At 41.0% G+C, this 17756-nt stretch overlaps 1 protein-coding gene across 7 annotated transcripts in view; it reads left to right on the top strand.

Annotated features, from left to right (window-relative positions):
* The window catches only part of MEGF11 (multiple EGF like domains 11), a 408014-nt gene that overhangs the window by 252302 nt on the left and 137956 nt on the right, over window positions 1-17756 (top strand). For all 7 annotated transcript variants that reach the window (XM_088139201.1, XM_088139198.1, XM_088139199.1 and 4 more), the window contains exons 7-8: window positions 9553-9799; window positions 11922-12042. In XM_088139201.1, the coding sequence (XP_087995327.1) occupies window positions 9553-9799; window positions 11922-12042 (368 nt within the window). The remainder of the gene's footprint in view (window positions 1-9552; window positions 9800-11921; window positions 12043-17756) is intronic.

Genomic DNA, 17756 nt, shown 5'->3' with positions numbered 1-17756 from the left:
TTGACCCCTTTCCTGCAGACCCCCTGCAAGGTTCTCCTTGAGTTCCCAGGATGAGCTTCTGCAGCTCCTAGAAGGAGCTTGCAGGGGCTTCCTTGGATGAGGGGGTCAAAAAAGTCAAGATGGTGGCCATAATCACAATCATGGTTTTGATCATGGAATTGCAGCTGCCATCTTGACTTTTTTGACCCCGTATGCAGGCGCCTCTGGACCTTTGTCTTCAGTGCTCCTTTGGCTGCCACAATGCAGGCTTTAAAGAGTAGCTTTGAAGAATCTCTTTTATCATTATCTTTTAATTTTACCACCAAATGTCTTTGGCTGTCATTCTTTTCCTTCCTGTGTTTTGGCACAGTGATTTCCTTTCAAATATATCACCGCAGTGTCCATAAAAGGACTGGCCGACTTCAGAAAGCCGCGTTTGTCTAAGCAAACAGCAGGAAGGTTGATGGTTTGGGACTCTGCCTTAGAAATGCGCAAAGGAAGCGTCAGAGAACTGTACCCCACGGGTGTTTCTTCTGGGAATGAGCTGAGGAGCCCCCCCACGCTTTTGGGCCACCGTGTCCTCCATTTGGAGCTGAGCCACAAATCTTCCTCTGCCTTCTTCCAATCCCAGCCTGAAACGGCCTCAACAGCTGCATGCTTCCTGAGCATTGTATTGATTTTGCCAAATGTGGGCACTCTCTTATTTGTTAATAAACTTAAGGTCATAAGGACAAAATCAGACGTGGAACTTTATGAGTCTGTCATCCCCCGCTTCCATGGCCCATTCATGGATTGCGAAAGGAAATTTTTTCCCCCAATTTCTGGAGGTGGGGATGGGAAAAAAGCTTATTTTCCTAAAACCTGGGGTGGCTTTACTGAATAAACAATGCTGACTTTAACATCTTGGGATTCACTGTATTCCCATTTCCACAAAAAGATTGAGCTCCAGTCTATTCATAGGACCATAGAAGTAAGGGTTGGTCATCAATCCCCTACTTGGTTGAGGAATCTACTACTACAGCACCCCCAACAGATGCCCAACCAGCCCCTCTTGAAACATCTGCAGTTTGTTCCATGGTGGAAATTCTTCCTGATGTCCAGCTAAACCTTCTTCCTTGTAATTTAAACCCCTTGTTTCTTCTTCTGTCTTCTGGAACAACTCTGAACAATACTATACCAATTTCTACATGGCTCCCTTCAGGTACTTGAAGACAGCTATCATGTCTCCCCTTGGCCTTCTCTTCTCCTGACTAAACATATCAGTGCCTCTAACCATTCCTTCCAGACCCTTATCATCTTGGTTGCTCTCCTTTGGATATGCTCCAGTTTCTCAATGTCTTTTCTAAAATATGATGTCCACAACTGGATGCATTTTTTTCGGGGTGGCAGATGCAGAATGAAGAGGAACTCTTGATTCTGGCGCTGTATTTCTGTTGGTGCAACCTAGGACTATATTTGCTCTACTCTACCAAAACACCCAGATTCTTTCTCCCTTGCCCTGTTGTCCCATCCTGTACACAAATCTTTGATTTTCCCTATCCAAGTTAAATTTCCACGTAACTCTGCTACAATCCATCTTGCTGTTTTTGCCTGTGGTTCCAGCTTGTCAGGATCCTCCTGAATCAAAATCCTCCTGCAGCTAGCCATTGGCGTGGTATTAGAATATTAGCAAGGCTTCGATTTGAAAAGGAAAGGAAAAGAAGACGATGGAAGCTTGAGGCAAAGCTCTTTGGACGGGAACTCACAAACCTCACAAACAAGGGCTGCACCCTAATGGATTCCCAGCACAATCTAAACAGGAAATTACCATTCCAACGTTGCACGTTTAAGTTGTGCATGCAAAGTGCACATTCCTGCTTTTTAGCTTTGCTTTCAAGACCGGAGAGCAAAGCTTTCTCCCCACAGGAGACCCCCAGAAGCTCTAAAACACCCATACTGGATAGCAAGCTGCTGGGAATCTCCCTTTGCTTTAGGGCCTGCTCTGAGCAAAACATCTGGACAAGTAACCGGAACCTCATTTAAACAGGGCAATAATATCTAGGGATGTAATAAAACGCATGCTAAGGAGAAGCATCATTTTAAAATATTCTTTTCCCCTGCATAGTTCAAAGCAGCCATTAATTAAATATGACTGTACCCCCCCCCCCCCCACCATTTGATGTTTCTGTCCTTAATTCCTTGCTCACCCTCTACTCCTTTCCCTTCCGGAATGCAAGATTGTAATGAGAATCGGCCAACCAAGTTTGCATACAGTCTCAGCTTTCCATCCATTGCGGGGAGAAGCTTCACGTCGCTTCCTTTTGTGCTCTTAGGCGAAGAACCAAAATAAATGGCTTTTGAGAGGGCTCATGGCAAAGATGTTATTTGTGGTGGAACGCTGTGGAACAGATCAGTGTCAGAGAAGGAACCTTTCTGTAAGAGTAGAAAGAAAAGGTTTTAGAGGTTTCACCGCTGAATTAGAAACTGCACTTAAGAGAGATGGTAGCTAATGGGATGGTAGCTGAAGATTAAACCATGGCTGGGTTAGCAATGTGAGTTATCTGGTGGCTAGCCGGTTGAGATAGGATCAGTCTGACTGCTCCCTCAAGGATGCAAGGATATTGTTGCTTTCTTTTCAGAAATGAAGGTGACTGTAAATTTTCCTTCCAGGAGAAAAAACCTTATCCTTTTGCAGAGCATTGGTAAATACTGTTGACTTATTTTTTTCCTTACTTTGCTCACCGCTCAGAAGTCCAAGAACAAACTCTAGAAAGAGGTAGCATGTAATTCCTCTATGCTACCTGAGCAATGTAGTAGCTTCTTCCTCTATGGTTTAGTTACAAAACTGCAAGTCATCAGCAAGCAGGGAGACAGTCAAAGCTACTATAGGAAGTGGAAGAGACTTTCCATCCCATCGCCCCTTCAAAATACTTTACTTGCACTTCTCATTATGATGGAAGTTATTGTCCAAAACACCTGGAGAAGTACCAAACTGGAACAGTCTCTTCTAGAATATACATATGAAGCAAGATCCAGGTTATTGATCCTGTACAGGTTTATCTGTATTGCTTTGCTATCTCCATAGCTGGTTCAGAACCATTGTTCCCACCCTTGGATCCTCAATGTTCTTGGCTGCAAACTGTCTGAGGACAGTAGAAGTTGTAATCCAACAACTTCTTGGAATTCAAGGATGGAATTCCAAGGTTGGAATGAGAATGTTTATATATTTCTTTTCAATATAATAAATCCTCAAAGTGATTTAAAGTGAACAATTTTAGTGAGGCTGAAGGTATTTCATCTTAAAAAAAAAAAAAGGATGGGCTCGTCTGCTGGTGGATATTAGTTGAGAACCTTGTCCACAACGTAACACATTCCTGTTATTTTCTTGGAAACAATATGAAGGTGGGTTGCCATTGACTTTTTCCAAGCTTAGTCTACAGACTAGGGATTCCTTGGATGTCACCCATTCAAATATTACTCATGTGTAGTTCTGCTTAGCTTCCACATTTAAGCCAGATGCTGCCTCATGTTGAGAGAGGAGCTGGCTAGGCTTTAGCAATGGACAAAAACTATCTGCCCCCAAAATGTGCTTCTTGCTCCAGATCAGAACCAGAAGTGAAGCATATATTAATATCTCGATCAGGAGAACCACTCCTGCCATACCATTGTTTTAATAGGCATTTGGCCTAATTATAATTAATTGTACTTCATTGAAAAGCATGTGATATTGGGTTGGAAGGACATTAATTGCACATCTGTCTCACACTGAAAATTTGTTCAAATAAAATGTAGTCGTGTTTCATCAGTATTACAGCACCTTTCCCCCATCTTGCACTCTCTAGAGGGGAATTGGGATGGCAGTTCCAGAATCTCTAGCTAAATGACCAATGGCCATGTTGGCCAAGAATCCTGGGAGTGATAATGCCAACATATCTGGAGGACAATGCTTGGGACTGCTATTTCAAAGGCTGAGATTTGTTTGCATAAAGGAAAATGAATATGTCACCTATTAACACATTTTCTTGTTTGCCCTCATCCCCCCCAAAAAATCTGGTTTAATTTTTGCTTTTTATTACAAAGGAAAGAATCTAGTTGGCAGGTGAGGATGGAACCCACCACTGAGCAAAAACAAACAGGTTGCATAGAGATGGCTTTCTTCATGGGAGTTGTTTGAATTAGTGCCTTCCAGAAACATTATCCTGGATTTTTCTGGTAAATATGCAAGTTGAGAAGAGGGCAGATTAGTTTGCATCCAATTAGGGCTGGTGGGTAGGTAGTAGGAGAAAATTATATATTATGCTTATATATGTTTCTCACATTTGGTGCAAGATAGGTCTGCCTGATGAAGACATTCTCATGGAAATGACTTCCAACAGCACAATTATACCTTTTAGAAATAAAATTTGGAAAAGAGCCTTTGGGGCTGTGGAGTTTTTTACATGACTAATAGTTACATATTCATTAAGATAAAAAAATAATATTTGATTTTTATAGTTGGATAAAATGTTTCCTTGTGTTAGTTTTGTTGGCTGATTTCTTTTATTTATTGCCTTACTTGGAGTAAATAGCTGTCCAGAATTCTGCTAATTTTTGATACAGTTCATCCAGTGCTACCTTCCTAACAAAATTAATGTTTTTAAATTCTATAAAATGTAGGGTAGAACAGTTCTAGAATAGTTTATTCTACCCTTTCTGGCTCTTGCATATTTAAATTTAAATTAGAACAAATTAGGCAGCTTAAATTGCAGAAAATTTTAATTTGAACCTTCTGGTTTTTGTAAAAGAAGTCTCCCTTTTATCTCCTCATCACCTTTAATGGACGTTTTATAAAGCTTTTCTGATACCTTGTGCAAAGAATATAGATCTTTTGATATGCTCAAAGAAACGCACAGAGAGATACTGAAATAAGGTCAGATTAAGTCAGATCCTTTAAGGATACAACTGTCTGAGGAGATGTTGGTTCCTTTCTTAATGTTCTCTCTGGAGAAGGGTTCAGATGATGTGATCTTTTAAAGACACTAATGCTGTTTGTCTTGGAGACCAGGAACAGTCTTGGTGCTTGAGAACAGTCCAAAATGCTGATATTTCAGTTCTAAGAGCAGAGATGCTGAAATTCACTATTAAATTTTTGGCCTGGAAACCCTTTCCTGCTGTAGGAGGCTCTTCATTCCTGTCCAGATTTATGGGAAGACATCTTCACACATAGTCAGTGGCAGACTTTTTTTTCCCTGCTACCTATCTCCAGTCTTGGGGGAAGAAGGCTTTGAGGCTGGTTCATTCTGGACTCAGGCCAAGGTCTATCCAAGAGTCATATCCATTGCCTGGACAGAATGTGCAAAACGAGTTGGTGACAATTCTCCATGGCTTCAGCAACCACATCAGCAGGGGAGAGATAAATCCATCCTTGCTTATAATACAATAAAAACAATGCATGATGAAATGGCCACATCGCCAGGACTTGTTCTCGTGCTGTTGTTTTAACTTGAAAGAACATAATTGCTCAAACAGTTTGGCAGAGAGAGGGCTTCATGCTCTCTTTCTGCTACCCCTCCCTGTTATCTGAAGATAAATAGCAGGCATGTTTTAGCACTCAGTGTGCATCGGGTAGGATTTCCACCCACCCCTTTGGAGCTGGAGCACACCTGCAGAGATGCGCACATAGAACTATATGATTGTGAAAGCTCCCCTCTCATTCCAGGGAAGAGGGATGAAGAGGGGGAAGGGCTGTTGTTCAAGAACGGGGCATTCGTTTTTCATGCAGAAGGTCCAGAATTAATTCTCTAACATCTCTAGGTAGGGCTGAGAAAGAATTCCAGTGGAAATCCTGCCAGCTAATGAATGCATTATGGAGCTTAATAGCTCATCCCCAAGAGTTCATTCCGTTCAACTTCCACTTGGAGAAGTATGTCATCAATAAAGCCTTTCTTCAGTTAGAAATAAAGATCTATTCCATAGTAAGGCTCTTTAGCACTACTAAAACTTCCCCATCACCGTCTTCGTCATCATCATCATCATCATCATCATCATCATTTTTCATTTAATTCGATGAAAGAGAACTTGCATTTGCAATGCCTTACAAAAGAGAAAATCAATTTGGGAGAAGTGCTCATGGTGGAGTCTGGGGTTCTTACACTGATTGTTGTTTCCTATTGGAGTCATTTTTTAATTGTAGCAATCCATACGCCTTGGTAACCATTTTTTTAAAAGTATGTTGTGAGGAAGTGGTCAATATATATGTGTAAATGACCCATCTTTTGGCATATGCAGTCCTTTCTCCAGAAGTCTAATGTCCCCCTGGCTTCCCATGCTTTATTTATTATTTACTTACTTACTTATTTATTATTTATTTAAAACTCAGGGAAGTGTTACTGATAAGGATTCCAGAGACAGTTCTGTAAACAGCAACTCCTTGGTTATCAGTGAAGGGATCCACCAGTTCACCACTTAACAGAAAGGCAAGGAAAAAGAAAATGAGAAAGATTCCACTATAATATATGGGGGGGATTTATCAATCATAGAAAGGAAATTGGTTAATTGCCAGATGCTTGTGACCCTACCCCTTTCTTCTTAAACATCTTGCTAAAGCGACTCTGGGAATCATGTCTGGAAAAGGAATTACCTTCAGCTTTAGGCAGAGGCACCCAGAAGGAACCCTCTGGATGTCTTCCAGAGTGAAGTCCTCCTGTGGCCCTTTTTTCTGCGAAGTGATGGCAGCCGAGGAGGCTTCAGAGGGATGAGAAAAGAGGTCACAGTAGCAATAAGAATACTTTCTACCATGGCCGGTCATATGGAGAATCTCTCTCTGGTGGTCTGTAGCCTCAAGGCTTCCCTGTTCATGCTTCTTTTCAATCCCAAAGGGAGACCTCAAGAAGGAACTCCTCTTGTTGAGCTTGTTCAGTAACTGCCACTGCATTGCTAAAGGGAAGCCCAGCCCTTGGAAAATCACAGGCAATTGCCCTTCTCTTAGAAAATGTTGAAAGGTCTTTTATGTCCAGCTTGGGTAGATGAATCCTTCAGAGGTATATCTCAGTGGTTTCGCTTTGGTGGAGCAGAAACCAAAACCCTTCCTTCCTGAAGGTTATGAAAAACTGTTGCCCAAACAGATGTAGACAAGCAATGAACAATCTTTAAACTTTCTTTTGTAGCTAGAATCCTGAAACCTACCTACCACAGCCAATTGCAAAAGAGATCCTCAGGGTAGAGGGAATGAGTATACCCTAAGAATAAAATAACAAGGGAGATCTGAGTAGATGCTCAAGATGGATATCTGCAAGCATTAGAATCACACTCATGAGTCCTTCTGCACAAAAGTTCCATTCTGGTTTTCCTTTCAAATACTGTTTTTCAGAAATCTGATTTAAGGGGAGAAAGTTTTATTTATTGCTGCTGTTGGGGGTTCAAAATTCAAAATGCTTTCTGCAAATCACTCCAGGATTTAGAGTATATCCCCTCCCAAAGAATATTGTATATCCCAGTATAAATCGCCTTCTTAAATCTTCTATATGATTGGGGTGGCTGTTCCAGGAGCTTAAGCCCAAATAGTCATTTGGGCATCTGCAAATATAAATTTGCTTTTGGGACAGCCTAGTTTCTCCTAGGATCCAACGGTGTTTTCTGTATCACTTGGAGCAGACATGTGTGAACACCTGTCAGATCTATGATGTTCAAATCCCAGTGAAGAAAAATCTCTTGAAACCCGAGCCAAGTTCAAAAAGAAATTCATTTATTGAGATGTACATGCAGCTTCAAAGCATTGCTGAAACTAAAAGCCTACACATTTCCAACCTACTTTTACCCACACTTCTTAACCCCCCTTCTCCTCAGCCAGTTCTTGGTTCTCATGTTGGTAGGACCTTGGACATTCCTGGCCGTAGATAACAGTCCATCTGTGTTAATGGTTTCGCTTTCCTTGTATCTCCCTCCCCCTTGGTGAAAAATGGCAGAAGCGAAGCAAGCAACCAGTGAGCTGATAGATTGATTGCTGGAGGTTCTGACAACACCCTCAAAAGCCTTCTTGTCCAACTTTTCTTGGTGTTGAGAAGACCAGATGTTGAGACCTGATATGATTTTGTAATTGATCTCCTGTCAGATAGGATGCCTAGCTAACTCTTAAGGACATGAAGGTCCTTGAAGAACCTTCTGTTAACTGGTTGGCCAGAGCTTTGTTGCAATTATGCCATGCCTTATTCTTCTGTATTACAGATGAGTATTTGGTGGTTCATACCCTGTGGTCATCCAGAAAAAAGTTATGTGAGATTAAGTTCTCAAATAGAGAGGTTCAGTTTGTAGTGATGGCCCTTCCAGAATGATAGGGATTATGGGTAGCATCTAAATATAACTAGTATTCATAGTATTCATAGAAAAGGAGGAGACTAAATGAACATCTATTCCATATCCCACCTCCATGGTCCAGACACAACAGCTGCTTCCAACTCATTGAAAGCTGCAGTCTCTGTGCACTTCTTATTTTTTTGGCTTGGGAGTGGCGGGGGGTTGTTTTTTGGTTTTGATTTTTTGGATATGTGGGACTTTCTATCTGCTTGTTAAGAGATATTGTAGCAATTCATCTATTCCAGGGCAAAGAAAACCAACATCTTTGATACATCTGTGCTGGGGCAAAGAAAACCAACTGATTTGTAATTTCAAGCATTAGATTTTCAAAATCCTAAATGTATTTTAAAACATTGGTCAAAATGTTTTCTAGAAATAGCCCATTGTGAATGTAATTTCTAATCATCCTGCTCTTGTTAATGTGGCGATGAGTGTTGACTAAACAAACCTAAAATCAGAAAAAGTCTGTCTTTTAATAAAAGTTGGTAGTAGGACAAGATGGTACCAGACTCTTTCTGATTTTTGGCTAATATAAGCTAACATGGTTTTCCTCCTATAATGGAACAGACTTAGTAATTGGCCTGTCTGTAGAAGTGTAAAGCCAGAAGGGTCAAAGAATGTGAGGTGATGGAACAGGAATCTAGATATTAATGCAAAGGTCAGGGGAGAAGAAGGCAAAATGAAACAAAACATTAACAAAACACATCCCTGCAGTCTTGAAGTTTTGAGGAGGGTTGTGAATTATAGCTTCTGTTGTCTGAAATCGAAGGATGGTAGCAGGCCATAAAAAAGACTGCATCATATTTTAATGGAATTCCTCAAGAGTTCATGAGCGTATATCTGTTTACTTAGTACTACAATCCTCATTCCAATTTGGGTTGAAAATTAATCTGAAAAAGTTCTGACTGAAGAATGGATGTATGTTATAAGAACTGTCTAAAACTGAACTCCGCATTCTCTCCAAGAATACCTATTCATCTAACCACAAGAACACATTTTTATTAGAAATGGACTATAGAATCTTCCTGGCTAATGAATAAGGTGCCGTTTGAATCATGAAATCAATTCTTCCTGAGCGCTAGTTTCAGTCAAATCCCTCTGATCTCTGCAGATCTCCTCAATGTTCTTGAGAAAGAGCTTGTAGGCAAAACGTGTGCTATTTGCCTCCTCACGTCCAAGTGACTCAATGAAATGCTGCTGTTATGGTTGACAGTTCTGCTAAAAGGACCCACCTCTTTTGTTTTGTGTTGTGTTGTTTTCCAGGTTGTGATCAGGACCACTGGGGCCCTCATTGCAGCAACCCTTGCCAGTGCCGGAATGGAGCTCTTTGTAACCCCATCACTGGCGCCTGTGTGTGCGCACCAGGATACAAAGGATGGCGCTGTGAGGACTTGTGTGAGCCAGGAAGTTATGGGAAAGGCTGCCTGCTCAAGTGTCAGTGTCACAATGGGGCAACCTGTGACCACAATACAGGAGAATGTCATTGTGCACCTGGGTACACTGGAGTTTTGTAAGTCAAGTGGCTACAGACTTTACTTTCAGGGGACGTAGTAGGCAGTTTGGTGTAGTGGTTAAGGCATCAAGCTAGAAACCAGGAGACCATGAGTTCTAGTCCTGTCTTAGGCACGAAGCTGGCTGGATGGCCTTGGGCTGGTCCCTCTCTCTCAGCCCTAGGACGAAGACGATGACAAAGCACTTCCAAAAATGTTGCCAAGAAAACTGCAGGGACTTGTCCAGGTAGTCACCAGGAGTCCATGCTGACTCAAAGGCACCCCCCCGCAAAAAAGTAATTACTTAGAGTTGGGGGTGGGTGAGTTGCTTTCTGTTAATGTCCTGGTTGCTTGTAGTTTACCACTTCCCATCACCTATCTTCTGGAGTAAAAGGGTCAGTACACTCATCTTCTGCTTAAGGCTCCACAAGCATCCTGGGCTTCAATGAAGCCAAAACCCTTTCTTTAAAAACATTAAAATGGGTTGAAATCTTGAGAGAGCAACCCATCCTGAAAGACTTCAACCACCTCATTCACAAGAGCCAGCAAGATTTCCTTGCTCTCGCCCCAAAGCTCACAAGAATACTCTCAAGTTTCAGTGATCTTGCAAGATTCAGCTATCTGAGGTTTTAAAATTTAATTCTGGGTTTCTACTGACCTGGGGGAGTGGTGGAGGCTTCGGTACCCCTCTATGCCACATTGCCACCAGTTGCCTGGAAATTGACCTACGACGTGGTCAGCCTCGCCCATTGCAAACTGAGAGCCGATTTGAGTTCTCACGGCTCATATCCGTGAGTGTTCATGGGGAGAGGGGGAGAAGTGACATCACCCATGTCATGACAGCATTCTGATGTCATCGTGGCTTCTAACAGACACCGATGCTAATACGCCTTAATAGACCAATCATTCTCTGTGAATTGATCTTGCAGTAGAAAATATTTCTTGTTGTCAGTTCAAAACTGCTTGCTTCTCTGAGACAGCGGTTATTGATTTCATTTTCTCGTAAATATTTATAAATGTTGTTGCTTATTGTGAACATTATGGATATAGGAGAGATTAGAAATTCATAGAACAGCTGCTTCGGTGTATGCATCAACCTCTGCATGAGTCCATCAATCTAGATTTTCAATATGTCTGCTGGGTTGTATGAATTGATCCTAGCCTCTGACTTCTCCAAGTTTTATTTACTTTCCCAGCCTTGGCTAGGATGTGTAGTTTTCTCTAGGGGTTAGCAGACCGCAGTAAATCCCCTCTGTTTATGGTCTGCTCTTAGGGACAGATTTCAAATTTCTGGCCCATTTGTTTTTCATGATTAAAAAATGTGGAAATCCACCAGCTTAGACTCAGGGGCAGATAGGGGTTGCAGTTACCTCCTGTATTTTACAAAGTAACTGAGGGATCTCTTTTCTGTTTTTTAAATGTTTAGAAAGATGAATTTGATTATAAGGAATGTGCCAAGCTCTTTGAGGTGCTTTTCTAGTGCTTTTTGGAATGGTCATGTGATCACACCATGTTGTGGGTTTTTTAGGTTGGAGGGGAGACTTAAACACACACTCTTTGAGATTTACCCTGGCCAGCATTTGTCCTTCTATAGATCTCCTGGGTGCAAAATATGCAAGTCTGGCCCATTATGATTTGGTGGAATTTGTTTTAACCCCTACACACATCCCAACCATTTGTACCTTTCTTGTTACATCACCTACTTTTGGTAGCCTGTAATGGGCTATTATTTCATATACCTTTCATTTTATATCAGGAGTCTCAATACTTTGAAAGCCTCAGAGCTAGGAGCCAGGCCAGAACAGTCATGTTGAGAAGGGGGTCTGTTGATTTGGGAGACGTCAGCCTGTTACTGCCCATCTCACAAAACAGGGGAATCTTCAAAAAATAGTCCTTCCATGAGCCAGAGAGGTGATTTTCTTTGTGAATAAACAAAGGATTCTGAAAGAAAAGCTGTCTTCTTCTGAACAGTAAATATTGGCTACCTACATTTTACCATTAACACTGTCGATTGGGAATTCACTGGATGATGGATCATTTGTGTAAACCCTGGAGCAAGGGTGCTGTAACTTACACATTTTTTGTGTGTGTCTCTCTCTTGGGTTGCTGCCCTTCTCCTTTCCTTGCAACAAACCTGAATAGTTGTGAAGAGCCTTGTCCTCCAGGCAGTCACGGAGCCCAATGCGAACAACGATGTCCATGCCAAAATGGAGGAACCTGTCACCACATCACTGGAGAATGCACCTGTCCCCCAGGATGGATGGTATGTAAAATTGGAGCACACCTACAACCATGAGCCCTATAATGCTTGTCTGAGTGGGCTGCGATTTGATGATAACAATTTTTGCACAACTGCAAGACAAGACATTAGATTCAGGACAGAGCCTTCCAAATTGAAGCGTGATACGCAATGTGTGGCTCTGTTTGGGGTACGTTCTTGACTTGTTGGCTAAGAATGAGGTAAAGGAAGCCTGCTCTAGTCCAGGTTTAGAGGAACTGAACACATTCAATGTGAACGCCCCCAGAAATCTCTGCTAGGTATTTTGAGTTGTCTAGGGCACGATAACTGGTAGAAAGTTATTTCTGTCTCCATAGCTCATCCCAGAGGATGGCTTAGGGCCTGAGCTGCAGCTGAGAATCAAATGAGTCAAACCTATAAAGTCATCATCATGGACAAATAAGGTCAAGCAATGAAAGAAGGCCCAAGAGGTAGTTATGTCGTCAAAGACAGAATGGGGATAGAATAGCAGCCTAAGTGGATGGGAACCAAAGGGCCAGGGGACAAAACGTGGTAAAGCAATTGAGGTGGTTGCTCCTTTTTCTGGAAAAGGAAGAGTGACCCATGGGATGGAAGTAGCATTGTATTGAACTAGAAGGAAGTCAAATCACATTTGGAAGCTCACACTTGGAAGTGTGAGCTAGTGATGGGGCCAAGAAGATGCTGTTGAAACGACTGCAAACAATTATTAATGAGGATTGATGGCTATTTTTTGATGAGTAGTCTGTGCTTGGGAAGGGCTGGTTGTCTAATGAATTTAAACTTTAAATTTATTAAAGTTTAAAGACTTTGGGGGGGGGGCTCCTAAAAAGACTTTGGAGCCATGTAACCACAGATGTGGCTGTCATTTTGGACCTCTTCGATGCACGTCCCTAAAGAAAAGTAGAGGATTTATTTCTCTTTTCTTTCCTTTAGGGTGTAGCCTCCCCACTTCTTTGCCTCATCCTCATCTAGCTTAGTTTCCCATTTTCCCTTTCCTGCTGCCGCCCCCCTTCTTTTGTCTGCTTTTGCTGGAAGGAGAAAAGAGAGTTTCCACGTGTGAGAAAGAGAATGGTTGGAACACACCAAGGGGGAAATCAATTAGTTTTATAAATTGAGTACCTTATTTTACAGGCAATTAATTTTAATTAGTAGTTATTAGTCCAATTAAAATAAATTTATTTTTTTGTTCTGGCCCTGCCTGTTTTTTTTGGAATCTGGCTTCTGACAGGTTTATTTATGCACACAGATATATTCAAACTCATGTACAAGCCTGTCAAACACCCAGACACATTTATTGGGATGGAGGGCACCTCTTGGAAAGCTGGTTTAATTTTGAAAATTTAGTCTATTTGGATAAATATGGTCTCTAGGCTGAATTCAAATGCTGCTAGACTGAAGGGTGATCTCTCAGGTGAATGTAACATCTGTGAGTTGTAAACCATGTTTTAATGTACTGCTTGGGTTCTCACTGTAGTGCCACAAACAGCTGGGTATCTATGGACATCTCCCTTGGGGACTATTTAGATACCTTGCAATTTTTAAAAAATTGTGTTCTATTTCTTTTCCAAAGAAAGAAAACTGGCATGCTTTAAAGCCAAATGCCAGCCTGTTGCCCTTTATTTATTTCTAAGAATGTTTGTGAGCCTTGCACAAATCCATAGATTTATGTGGCCTTAATAAACATTGATTATGCCTTTTATTTATTATACCATGTCTACACTGGCCTAACCTCTCAAAACTCACGGCAGTTTGCATACCAAATAAACTCCAACTCCAATGTGATCCAGGTTTACCATCTAGCCCACAATTCAATCCAAAGAAGATTTTCATTGCTTTGCAAAATACAAACAAGTTAAGGGCTTCATCCCCTTTTTTTTCTCAAGGGGAAGATGTTCCAAAGTGTGACCGCTGGCCTTAGAGAAGATGTGCCTCTGGCCCCCACCCCCTTAATCTGGGGTGGGGTGGAGACCTAAATTAGATCAAGAGGGGTCTTTCTAAGAGAGGTCTTGGGAAGAATGCATAGGGACTACTACTTCTGGTCCAGAGAGATGATTCTGCAGTCCATGGGTATCAAAGCATGTAAGGTTAAACCAGCATCTTGAATGGGACCTAAAAGTCCTTTGGTAACCAATGCAGTGATCTCAACATGGTGTGCCAATGCTGATCCTATCTCTTGTCAGCAGTCAAGCTATTTCAGTTTGGACCCACTGTCATCTTCAAGAGCAGCCCCATGGAAAGTATGTTGCAGCGGACTAAGAATGAGATGATGAGCTCTCAGTCATTGCTGCAGGAATATTCTGGTCTAAAAAGGCCCACAGTTGGAGCACCAACCAAAGATTGGTGAAGGCCCTTATGACAACACCTTCCACCTGCTTCCTGAGCAATAGCCCCCAGTCCACAGAGACTCATAAGTTGAGGGCCTGCTCTTTCAAAGGGAATACAACTATTCCAGATCCAACTTAGGGATTGGACTTCATCTAGTTCAGTCACCTAAAAAACAGCATTTCTGTCTTGCAGGGATTAATATTCACTTGTTTTGACTCATCCAGCCTCTTGCAGCCTCCAACCAGCGGTCAGGACCCTTACAGAATTCCCAGTCTGATGATGTATACTTGAGTATCATCAGTGTATTGATGACACTTCACCCCAAACAGATGGAAATCCTCTTCCAGGGGTTTCTTTTTTATATATAATAATTTTTATTAATGTTTACAGTTAAAGATTAGAAAAAAACCTAATACTAACTAAAAATATAATAGAATGAAAAGAAAAGGTAGAAAGTACAGAAAAGAAAGACTAAAAAAGAAAGAGAAAAGAAAAGTATAGTAAAGAAAAAGAAAAGAAATATATAAAGAAATGATTTCCCCCTTCATCACAAGTATAAAAGATTTCAGTAACTTATCACCTTGTTTGAGAATACAACAAGAGATCTCTTCTTCCCATATCTCATCTCTTACCTATAAACAACTTCTTAAAGCTTAATTTCAGTCCTGCTCAGCAAAAGTCCATTAAGGATTACCAAAAGTAATAACATATATATTTTAACCTTGATCAACTAAATCAACTTTATATTCCTTCCCTTTACTTTTAACACAGTAAGTTATCACCTTCTCTAAAAATACAAGAAGAGATCTCTTCTTTCCATATCTCATTTCTTATCTATAAACAAATCTTTAAAGCAAAAGCCCATTAAGAGATACCAGAAACAGCAACATATATATTTTAGCCTTGATCAATAAACCAACTTTATATTTCTTCCCTTTGCTTTTAACAATCTTGATCTTTAATCCCTTTAAATAATATCCCAGAACTCGATTTCTTCTCATTTTCTCCTTGTCTCTTCTCAAAAAATCCTTCAGAACTTTGACAAATCTCTTTTGTAAATTCAAAATAATAAAGTTATCCAAGTCACTCTTCTGATTGATTATTTGTATATCCCTTTTAGTTATTAAGACATCAGCTGATTTCATTTGTATATTCAGTGTAACATCTTTTTCCATACAATTCTTATAGCTTATCATTTTTAAATCCTCATTCAAATCAGCCTCAGCCTCAGTCTTGTCCAGTAAAACTTGTTCCTCTTCTATAACCTTTTTTAAATCCAGTCTATAATAATAGCAGATAATCTTAAGATTAATTTCTGAGTACATTGTTCCCAAATGTCCTTCAAGTCATCCAAAGTTAGAGTATTTTGCTCCGTTCCATATTAGTGGGTCGAATTTAAGTGTTCTTCTCCTTTAATTAAAATCTTTTAGGTCTTTCTGGTTCCCTGTAGTGTCCAACCTTCAAAGACCCATCTTATCATATTTTTTTCTAAACAACAGCATTTTCCCATGGGAAGGTTTCTTATAATTAATTTTAAAATCTTCATATATATATATTTATAGAATTCAGAACAACAATGTTTTCCCATGAGAAGGATTGCAATTAATTTCAGAATCATTGCAAATCCATCTGGACCCTTAGTCCATTTATAACTTTCAATGTTCTAATCACTCTTTTGCTGTTTATTCCAAAATAAGCATTTTTGAAATCCTTAAACTTGCATAAAACCTCTTTTGCTTGGGTTCAAGGAGACTTACCCAGTGTGACAAAACTTGCCATTCTGAAGCTTCCTAATATCCAAAAAGAAGTTAACAAGCAATTTCCAGAAGTGGTTAAGAAAGGAAGTAGGCAAACACAGTGTCCTTTCAAAGGTGCTGACTGCAGTTTGGGCAAAGATGGCAATACTGCATCTCCTAGAGCTCTAAACCCACTGGAGACCACTGTCTTACGGTCTCATCATGAGGAGCTACTGTCTGGAGAACTTGTGGGCGATCCCAAGTCCTCTCCTTGTCTAGAGAGGAATTCTAAGTAGCCAGTCCATTCACTGGCTCCTCATTTCACCATGGTTGCCAGCTCCGCTCTCAGTGGGGCCTTCTTCAGTTTGCCATTTCTTCCCTAGAAGTCCCCAGGAAATCCTCTTCCAGGGGTTTCATGTAGACATGAAAGAGCATGGAGGAGAGAGCTGAGCCTTGTGGTGTCCCACAGTGAAGGATTCAGGGAACACCACAAGAGGGACTCAGTCCCTCTTCCCATATGTACACTGGCTTCTACTTTCTATTCAGGTGCCACAATTCAGTCTCTCCCATTCCCAGCCCTTACAGATGGTCCATGTTTGATGGTTTTGAATGCTGCTGAGATAGAAGCACATCTCACAAGAGGCAGAGGTCATGCTACAGAGCACCCTGTGCTCTCCTTTGGTCCCTCCAAAGAAGAGAAGAATCCCAGCTGATCTTGCCAGACTCTGCCCAAGTCATCTCTATCTCCAAGCAAACATCTCTGTGAAAAGCTCTGCACCCTTTTAGGCCCACAAGACGTTTTACATGTTAGAAAAGAAAAATGACACCACCCTTCGCTTCTCCTTTCTGTGCTGTACAATAAATAAAGATTTTCAAATCCCCCTACATGGTTTAATTAAAATTCCTTTGGGAAAAAAACGGAATCAGAATCAGAACTCTCCCCCAAAGGTGAACAGGAGAATGGAGTAAATTCTGCCTGATCTGCACAGTCTTGTCAGAGATGGGATGCAGAGGATAAAGCATCTGGGCCCGATGCCAAATCCCTGATTGAAATCCCACAGCATCTTACAAATCGGTTTAGTAGAGCTGAACTGGAACAGGGTATGGCAAACGAGTGAAGAAGTATGATCATGTCATCAAAACTGATCTATATGACCTGGACCAAGGATATTTATGAAAAATATATGCTAATCCTCTTTGTGTTTTTACACGAGTCTCACAGCGTGCCAGTTTGTCACTGTTGACAGATCAAATCTGAGACTTTGAGAAGGCAATCTGGATTAAAACCTGGACTCAGTTATGAATCTCCCTGGGTAGTCCAGACCCCAGTCCTGTTCCTTAACATAACTCAAACATGTGGAATACAGGAAGGTTACATTGTATCTGTCCTTCCTTAAACTCAGAAGTGCGGTAAGCAAAACTTGGAGGTGTCCCTTTTCACCAAAGGGAAGATAGAAAATGCTCTGCCTTGGATGGAGAATTGGGCGCACAGTATTTTTCTTCCATATCATCTCACTGATCACCAGCATCACTTTGCTAGTGTTAAGAAGTTACTTGAGGGTGCCTTCCAAACAATGCATTATTCCTCGCTTTTATTCGGTGTGTCAAGAAGAAAGGCTGAGTTCTCTCCTTTATTGTTTTTTTTAAGAAAAGCAT

Source organism: Python bivittatus, unplaced genomic scaffold (assembly GCF_059951505.1).
Source record: "Python bivittatus isolate LINGU-HERP-01145 unplaced genomic scaffold, Pbiv_v1 ctg000210_np1212, whole genome shotgun sequence".
Lineage (NCBI taxonomy): Eukaryota > Metazoa > Chordata > Lepidosauria > Squamata > Pythonidae > Python > Python bivittatus.
Note: the sequence above shows the minus strand (reverse complement) of the source record. Positions and strands in the feature narration are given on the sequence as shown.